This window comes from Anser cygnoides, chromosome 14 (assembly GCF_040182565.1).
Source record: "Anser cygnoides isolate HZ-2024a breed goose chromosome 14, Taihu_goose_T2T_genome, whole genome shotgun sequence".
NCBI classification, from domain to species: Eukaryota; Metazoa; Chordata; class Aves; order Anseriformes; family Anatidae; genus Anser; species Anser cygnoides.
In genome coordinates, this window is record NC_089886.1 from 4,643,435 (window position 1) to 4,653,197 (window position 9,763).

The 9,763-nt window shown below is 39.5% G+C and overlaps 1 protein-coding gene across 2 annotated transcripts; it reads left to right on the forward strand.

Annotated features, from left to right (window-relative positions):
* Positions 1–3,224: 3,224 nt before the first annotated feature.
* Positions 3,225–9,194, forward strand: LOC106032793 (neuropeptide Y receptor type 6-like). Of its 2 annotated transcripts, XM_067005476.1 has the most exons (3): positions 3,225–3,364; positions 5,562–5,652; positions 5,745–9,194. In XM_067005476.1, the coding sequence occupies exon 3, from the start codon at positions 6,878–6,880 to the stop codon at positions 8,000–8,002; it is 1,125 nt and encodes a 374-aa protein (XP_066861577.1). In that variant the 5' UTR covers positions 3,225–3,364; positions 5,562–5,652; positions 5,745–6,877; the 3' UTR covers positions 8,003–9,194. The 2 variants fall into 2 exon arrangements, with proteins under 2 accessions (XP_066861577.1, XP_066861576.1); XM_067005475.1 differs by lacking the exon at positions 3,225–3,364 and having other exon boundaries at positions 5,516–5,652.
* Positions 9,195–9,763: the final 569 nt, after the last annotated feature.

The window sequence follows — 9,763 nt, forward strand, 5'->3', positions numbered from 1 at the left end:
TTCCAATTAGGAAAAAAAAATCCTTATTATGGATCAGTCAGTGTTTCAACTGACACGTATATATCAATCCTTCCTCATCTGCATTATCATTGCAGAAAAAAAATACAGTAAAAACTTGGTTGATTTTCAGATGTTGCTAGTTTGGTCAAATCAACCTATTTGCTGAAGAGATCTTATTGGCGGGTGACCACTCCATGTCCTCTGGCATAGCACATTAGAACCTAAAGAACTCTTTCACCTAGGAAGCTGCTAAGTTGTGTGCATCCTTATGCGCATGCATACTTGAGAAAGCTACTGAGTGTAGCTTTCTCAAGAACGGGGATGCAGCAGGTACAAAGACTGCTGCACAGCTGCACACAGAAGCAACCAAGCAAACTAATCGGAAGCAGAAGGCTGGAGGGGTCAGCCACCAGCAAAGTCCCCTGCTGGGCAAGGAATCACGTAAACACCAAAGGAAAAGGTGAGCTTTGCCTCAAGGGACTTCTGTGCTAGAGAATTCCTCAACAAGAGGCTGTTGCCACTACTACAGGCATTATTACAATTTTAAGGCTGGAAATACTGTTTCTTATGGCTTCTGGTCACTTACCCTGACCTTCCACGCTGCCCACGGTGCGTATGCCATCGCGACAGCGTGCCTTCACTGTACCCAAGATGAGGCTTCGTATACGTGGACCCCGGTTAGCGATGAGCTGGCTGGCTCAGAGGGCAGTGCCAGGGCCCTGTGCTTGCCATGGTTAATTGTCCCCTGACTTACAACTACCCTGGGAACATCCACCCGAGCTGAGGTCATGGCTCCAGCTGCAACAGAACAAGCGGCTGGGAAAAAATGTTCCAATTGGAATTACGATTCCAATATTATTATTATAATTGCAATAAATCTGATGAGGTGATTATCAGTATAATGACTCGCATTCAGTATAATGAGACTCGGTACGCTGATTAGTTTAGAGGGGTTTTTGTTCATTTGTTTGTTTTGCAAACTAATACTGCAAACTGAAATCCCCCGATAAAACTCAAAAAAACACATCCAAACTCCTACCAGTTCCTACATTATAGAGGGATTTTTGAACCGCTGAAAACCCACAAAGATAGAGTTACTAAATTTACACTTGACTGGGCTTTACTAAGCCAGTCACAGTCTTATCCACAATGTATTTTTAATATTTTGTTATCAAGTTACATATAAAGGTTGCTTCTCACTAGTTGCAGTCCTGCCTTCCAGTTAGCTATCAATGTCTACAGATAAAGGACGTTTTCCATTATTTTTATTGTGCTATTTAGAAATAACACAATAATTTACGTAACGTAAATAACATTCTGCTATCCATTAACCTTTTATGCAAATAGACAGTACAGCATTTGGGTGAAAACAATACACCTGGGTCCCTTCACACACAGCCATAGGGTTCCAGTTAGCAGATCTACCTTTGACCTCGAGCACAAGCAGACCAGGAGCAGCTACACCCATAAGCCTCCCATGTCGGATGTGAACTAATTCACAACAGGTTACAATAAAATTAAGTCCACAGAAGGTAGCAGATTGACATGATTGTAAAATAAATGGGATCACACGTTAAACACTTCAATCCTTCCACAGATGGAGGACTGCACACAGTATTATATTAGAAACAGATGCCTATGTAGATAAGCGGTCTGATCTTTGTTTGAAATTTATAAATAGAATCAGAGCATCTTTTAATTTGACTGACTTATTTCATTTATAAACAGATAGTGCACTTTTATGGCTTGTTCTGATGCTCGTCTTGCACATTCCGTTTTTAGGTCTTGATTCGCTTCCCGGGTTACCCTACAACCAGAAGCAGAAACTCTAGAGTACTTTGGAAAAACTTTAGAATATTTTTTCACATAAGCAAAATCACCAAGTGCTAGAAATATTTTTAAAAAGGTATGTTCACATTGCCCAGTCATAGCAGTTTGGCTAAGATTTCAGAATTCAGAGCCCACTCTTGGAATAAAAAGCAATAGCCCAAAATAAAGAGAAGGAAATTTTAGAGGGAGGTGTTAAGTAAGTCTTCCTAACAGTAAATTTGGCACTTGAACACACAAACTAGGATTACCACTGACGTTTACAAAACAGGTTAGGCAAATGCATCACGAATAGACAGAAATGTACTAGGAGCAGGGGATTGATCTGGCTGATCTCAGAGGCCCCCTCCACCCCAATTTCCCACAAATACAACAGCACAACCAACAACATGTTCAGCTCACGAGTTCCAACCTGCACTCCAAGCACAGCATCAGTCTTGCTTACCCCCAAACCCTACTGCTCTCCGAAACATTCTCTCCAAAATACAGCAGCAGTAAGACAGGCTCCGGTACTCACACATTTTGTCTGCAAGTTTCGGCTTCTCTAATGAACAGGGACTCCTCATCTAGTTTTCCTGAGTCTGCCCCACACAAACTCTGGCCCATTTCCTATTGCCTCTGCTTTTTCTAGCTCTGGAGAGCCCCAGGCTAGGTCAGCGTAAGGGACCGGGATACTGGGGGCTAAGGGGACCCAGGCAGGAATTGAAGAGTGCAAAATCAATACTCCAAATACCACGTCCCAAGGAAGACTGGTTCATTTCCTGTTCCATAAACGTCCACACTAAACATTTACTAGGCAAATGCTGAATGCTAATATTTGTGAGCGAGTGACTGTATAAAGTATGGACTTTTACTGGAAAAAGAGTAAGAATAATAAATCCCTTTTTCAACACGTCCCAGTGCAATGTGTCAGGCTTTGCTTTTCAGGAAGATTTTTACAACTGGAGTGAAATTTTAAATAGGAATTTAGAGTGAAAAATATGATGAACTTAATTGCAATAGAGCAAACGATACACTTAATAGGATGTGCATGCTCTAAGAAGCTTACCGTATTTTCATATCTCTGTCAGTTAAAAAAGCAATAAGCCATCTGCAAATGTTTATGTATGAAATCCATTGTAGGGAAAACATTTGCACTACACAGCAGATAAGATAATTGAAAATGAAATTGCAAGATAAGGTGTTTGACAGGGCGGAGGGAAGCAGCACAGTGGAGGAAAAACCATCCCCATGACTACTGGGCTTTTCTCCTCCCTGCTCAGTGCTGTTTGCCTCTTCTTGGATTCCAGAGCTTGTTTTATTCCTCAGCAGCCCTTCTGCAGCCTGGCGGATTCAAGCACAGTTGGAAATAGCGGAACTGGGGCTTGTTTCAGAAAAAGAAGAAAGGAGAGTTTAAGTATAGCTTTAGCAGCAGATGGCTCTGCTTTGGATCCTTTCATACACAAAGGAAATGTGTTTGCTGGCTTTGTAATTAACTCGAAAAGGGAAAAGAAATTTTGTTAAAGACAGTGTGGATATGACTTGAATTTTTCATCAGGTAAGAAGTTAGAGAATCTATAAACCTCAGAGAAAAGTTACTGAAATATATATTTTTAAAAGCTTATTGTATTCTGTGCATCCTCTATTTAAAATTGAATGGAAAGTTTCATTCAGCTTTTATCTGTGCAATACTCTGGAACTTAGTAAGCAGATGATGTTTGCAACCAAAGTATTTACTGCTCACTGCAAAGGGACGGAACTATGTATTTTTAACATCAGTAAGAAAATACTTAGGAAAAGAAAGCTTTTTTAAGACTTATTTTATTATAGACTATGCATTCAACTTTATTTTGCTTACGCGTGTTTTAGTAATGCTTCTGCATTTAGAGGAATGAAAGAACTGGGCTAAGTGGATTATCATTTCTTACATTGTTAAACTCACTATTTATGGTAGAGAATCTTTTTTGAAATGCATGGATTAGGGACTGAAGAAAGTAGCAGAGACATCAGTTCCCTTGTTAAACACTGCAATCCATTTCTGACATCAGCTGGAGTTGCAGTTCAGGGACACTGATTCCTCTAATATTTGTTTAAAAAAAATACCAGTAGGCATTACAGCCGTTTAACACGCTGCAGTGAGTACTACTGTAACTTATTTTCTAATGCTGTTAATACTCCAGATGTTTAAACAAGACAGATATAATTGTTTTATTGTTAAAGGAAATGTTTGAATTGCCTTTCAGAATGACACGAACTAAAGCGTCCGCTTCTTAACTCAGAGTAAAAAGCAAATAGAGAAAAGAAATTAATCTTTTTTCCGAGAAAAGCCTGGCAATGTAGATGATCAATGTGCCTAAAGCTAAAAAACTGAGTGAACTGACCAGCAGGTCAGTGCGGGGACTTTTCCTTACTGGTAGGAAGTGCCAAAGAAGCCCAACTGTCCACAACAAATTCTTGGGAGAGGACATGCAGCACTCGCCATCAAACTGTGTTGGGCAACCACGAAAAAATAAGCGAGCAGAACAAATAGTGCATAAAATATTACCAACCTGGCTCAGCCTCATATCCTCTGAGTCCCCACAGCTTCTCTGGCTAACACAAAAAGCAAGGAAGAGCGAAGCTTTCTTTGAGGGTATCCGGTTTCCAAGCCAGATCCCCTACTAACACCTGATCTTTGCTTAAAGGGCAGGTCCCAGGTCCGGGGGAGCCAGGTGAATACCCCAGGCAGCGCAAAGAGAAAGCTCTCCACTGGGACAAAGCAGCCAGACGTGGGACCCTTACACCTCTGGAAGTGGCAGCAAAGCTCATGGGGGCAGCATTTACCACCAGCTGGCCCCTTGCCTTTCCAGCACGTGCATCCTTCCATGTGATAAATCCAGCCAGGCAATTAGTGCTCCTCTAGGGAAAAGCAGCTTACAGCACATTGCAGGAAATGTGCTGCCTGGAGCTGCCGTCGCCCAGGCACATCGTCTGGGTCTGCAGGGTACGACTACGCTAGCTTCAGAAACCCTGCAACTTTGCCTGGACTCGGTAAGAGGAGTTTTTGCAAGTTGGTGCACTGAGTAGGGCACACAGCTCCTGTTCCTCACCTACCGGACTCGGGACATTTGTAAAAGGTCAATTTGAGCCACAGGACTTCAATAGCTCCTGCAGCAAGGTTGACAAAGTTTCTATGCCATTCCCTCGCTATAGCTGTAACAGGGCCCTGCTGGGTTATTTAGGAAGACTTCAGGACTTAATATTATCCCCTTACTACAAAATAAGTCATATTTGGAACATGAACCATATATGTTCACATAAATCTACAGCCATTTCTCAGTCCAACATGACTACACTAAAATACACTATAAAAATACATTTTAATCAGATTGACAATGGTAATGGATTCTACAAAGGTTTGTTGGTGGTTGTTGTTTTTAATCCTAATTTGAAGAACCCAAACTGATGTCAAGCAGAAGTATGAGAATAAAGCAGTACAAGATCTAACCTTATGTGGAATATTCTTTGTGGGACACCAAACAGTTGTAAAATCTTAGTTCCCAGTTTAGCCTTGGACTTGCATTTAATCTTGAACAAGGCACTAAATAGTTCTTATTCCCTACTGATTAAATAATGGCAATCATTTGTGTATAAAGGCTGATGAATCTTCTACATATAAACATTATTTCTAGTAATAATAAAACATCCACCCATCCCTTCCTCTTTTTCTGCATCCTGTAACGTTCCTCTGCTCCTTCATCCCGTTGTCTCCACAGGGCTCACAACACTTTGGTATTTAAGACGGGGTGAAGAATGACCTCCTTCCCACCAGTTCTCCAATAACTCCTACTACAAAAAGAAATTACGGTGAGAGTTTTGAAAAGTATATGTATAGAAGATATTTACCCATCTTTAAATTTTAAAAGTAACTCTTACATCCTTTTTTTTTCCTTTCCCAGGTTGGAAACACAGTCTCTTTCTAGTCAGAAAGCTGGTGAGCCTTTGATTTCAAATAAACTTTTTAATTCAATGATAAATTCAAACCCATCAAGATTTTCTGCTGAAAATATTTCTTCCCATTGCTATTAGTTTTATAACAACAGGATTGGGTTGTATCAGATTTTTGCTTGACATCTGTTAATGCTAGAACTGAAAGAAGAATCAGCTCTGTGTCTCTAGAGGACATGTTGCATTTAACCACAGAAAATGTTGAGGTTATCATTTGTCAAACTTGTCCAACAATGAACAGTGTGTAGAGAAATGAAAAAGATGATCTTTGGCAACTAAAGGTATGGAAATGATTGGGCATATAACTAAGATGTGATCTTTGGTTTACATTTTTCTCAGACAAGGTTGAGGAAAAACGATATGCTACCTTTAACACATAAGTGAAGCAAGAAACTCCCTTAAAGATGTCATTTGTAGAGGTGTGAAATATCACTTAAGCTCAAGCACACATCATTCTGGATTAAACCAGAGGGATTTGGTGTATTTGTTCACACCGCTTTGTAGTTTTAGAGAAAATGTAAGCGTGATGCCTAAGCTAGCAATGTGATGGCAAGTCCCAATTCTTCATTTTTTCTGCTAACAAAAAAGCATCTGACTCTTCTCATTGGAATTCCTCAAGCCTTGCTAAATCTTTGTCTGAGACAGATCTTAAAATATTTCACTTTGAAAAGCAAAATTTATCCAGTTAGTAAAAGAGGATTTGTATGAAAACATTCATGCAAGTTTAAACAGAGCTATCACTGCTACTTCTCATACACCACAGTCTGTTATAGCTCTGTAACAGTCAGTGCAGAACCTCAGGAAAGGCGCATCAACCTCCATCCGCATTTCTATCGATACAAAACCACTAATACCAGACCACTTGCCTTTTTTTTTTTTTTTTTTTCCAGAATTCTTCAGTGCTGTAAGTATTTATAACAGATTTGCTCAAACCTTCAAGGAGACCAAACACAAAGATAGAATCATGGTAATCACTGCCTTGGAAAGCTCCAAGCAAAACACCTTCTGAGCTTTAAGGGCAGGGACATGCTCATAGATGCAAAATCTTCATGGCTAAGTTTTGGCACAGGCTGGGAGATGCTTCATGATGGATAAAGCCATTCAGCATCCTAGTGAGATTTTATCTAACAGAACTATCTCAAACAGCAGCTATTCCCAGTTTTTTAACTTTGATACGTGCCAACCTTCCTTCCCTGTGGTATTCTTGCTTATTACAGCCTACGCAGTGGTTACAACAGTGGGGCTTTTCGGAAATCTTTGCCTCATTGTTATAATAAAGAGACAGAAAGAAGTTCAAAATGTTACAAACATTTTGATTGCCAACCTCTCTTTATCAGATGTCTTGATCTGCATCATGTGTATTCCCGTCACAGTTGCATATACTTTAATGGACTACTGGATATTTGGGGAAGCTATGTGTAAAATAAGCTCCTTCGTACAAAGTATATCTGTCACAGTCTCCATTTTCTCACTTGTCCTGATTGCTATCGAGAGATATCAGTTAATTGTGAATCCACGTGGCTGGAAGCCTAATATTTCACATGCCTACTGGGGAATCATTTTCATCTGGTTTCTTTCCCTTGTAATATCCATTCCTTTTTTAATATTTCACCAATTAACTGATGAACCCTTCAAGCACCTATCTTTCCATAGTGACTTCTATAAGAACAAAGCTGTGTGCATTGAAGCCTGGCCCTCTGTTACAGAACGACTGATTTTCACCACTAGTCTGCTGGTTTTCCAGTACTGCTTGCCCCTGGGGTTTATTTTTATCTGCTATCTCAAGATTTTTGTATGCCTCCGGAGGAGACACAGTAAAATAGATAGGATGAGAGAGAATGAGAGCAGACTGAGTGAAAACAAAAGGATTAATATGATCTTGATATCAATTGTTGTGACCTTTGCAGCTTGCTGGTTGCCTCTCAATATATTCAATGTTGTTTTTGACTGGAACTATGAGGCACTGATGAGCTGCAATCATAATCTAGCATTTACACTGTGCCACCTTGTGGCCATGATCTCAACGTGTATCAATCCCATCTTTTATGGGTTTCTCAACAAGAATTTTCAGAAGGATTTGATAGTATTAGTTCACCGCTGCAGATGCTCAGCATCACAAGAGGAATATGAAAACATTGCCCTTTCAAATCTGCACACTGATGTATCTAAGGGATCTCTGAAATTAAACACTCCCCCTGTGGATATCTAAAATAATCCAGCAGCAGTTTCCAAAATTTTGTATTTTGTTGCAGATGACCTTTTTCTACAGGTCTTGATCCTGTTACCACTGAAGTTAAAGGTGGTTTCTGCCATTTAGTTTAGCAAAACTGGGATTACGCTCCCAAAGGCATACTGTTAGCAGGTACTTTATGATATCATTAATGCTTAAAAAAAAAAAAAAAGAAGAAAAAAGAAAAAAAAAAAAGCCCGCACTTCCATGAGTCTTAAAGATCAATAATAAGGAATTATCAACAGTATTAACATCTTACTTTTTAATCCACAATTTCCAGGTCACTGACATACTACCTTAGACCCACTGATGATAATCCCTAAGCCTCCACCAATATCTTCCTTCCAACCACCACACAGTTTACTTGGGTTTGATACCAGTTCAGACTAGAAATTGAACTTGAACACGAGAAAAGGCTAGAGTTGGACTTTTTTTTTTAAATGAGCACTAATACAGGCCCCATTTGATGTTCAGCAAATTCACCTCAGATTGCTGTTCAAGATGAGATACGTACTTAGCATTTCTCCTAAAAGCACTGTATTCTCCTCCAAACCACCAGAAGAGATCATTGCTTTCTCTGTTATCATCATCACCGGCCTTTAAAACAGACCTTTTAGAATCTCTATTACGAAACAGACATGCTATGAATTCAGAGTAACTCATTTGTTTCTTCTACTTATCCAGATTATGGGTTTTTCTTTGAATAGAAAATAAGTTTAGTGCTTTAATTTCAAAAGTATCTTTTTCCACATCTCTGCACTAGCAAGAGATCGCACTTGAGGCAAATGCAGTTGTTTCTATTTGGCCGTGTTTGAAAACAGCTTCTCCTGTAATGCAGCGCATGGAAGCTCAAAGATGTAGCATTGAATACAACTTCTCTCCAACTAAAACATATTAAAAATCATTTTCCAGTTTGGTCATAAAAGTTAAGCAAACATCCTAGAAGTCAACTTGCTTTCTCTCATCCAAGTGATATAAATGTAATTGTCTGCATTGCTAAAGCCCTTTTCTCTTCTGAGTTTAAAACCAAAAAGCCTTGTTTTAACATCTGTACGTAAAATTCCTTGCAATTTATTCCTTAACTTGAAAAATTTACTTAAGCAAAAAGAATTAATGTTCAGATTAAAATCAGATCCTTGATGTTTCAGCTACGACGAAACTTACCTTAAGGATACAGAATTCCCTTGGATAGGGACCAGCCTTTTCGGTATTCATAGAGTCCTCAAAATATTCAGTCAGGTCATAGTTCCCTTGTTCTGTTTCTACATCAGTGCAGTCTGTCAGCATCATAGTACTCATCAGAGGAACTGTGAGAAGAGCCTCACAAGCTCTTACAAAAATGCTGGATTGTCGAGTGCGTCCTGATTCCTGCTGAGCAAGAAGACCTCATTGAAACCTATTAGGGCCTGATCCCACTGAAGTCCTGAGCCAGTGGTACTCACAAGAGTCAGAGTGAAAGAATTAGTGACAAGGTAATCGAGTATTTGAGTGACAGGTATGAATTAGTTTTGGAATAAAATAGCATGTTTTTTCTAATCAGATTAAATATAATGCATGTGAAGTAGAGTGCATTAATACACAGCTTAAACACCTGCTTTATGTGTTAAAGAAAGAAAACCAGGAGACAGCTACAGACCTAGTAACAATGATCTGACTATTAAGTGTACCTTAGTATTAATTATTTCCATTAACTCCAGCCCTCAGTCAGTTAAATCAGTGGGCTCCCTTTACTGCTGATGC

What these genes read in the sequence shown, in the direction of transcription:
- LOC106032793 (XM_067005476.1), top strand. Translation starts at nt 6,878, where the DNA reads ATGATGGATAAAGCCATTCAGCATCCTAGTGAGATTTTATCTAACAGA.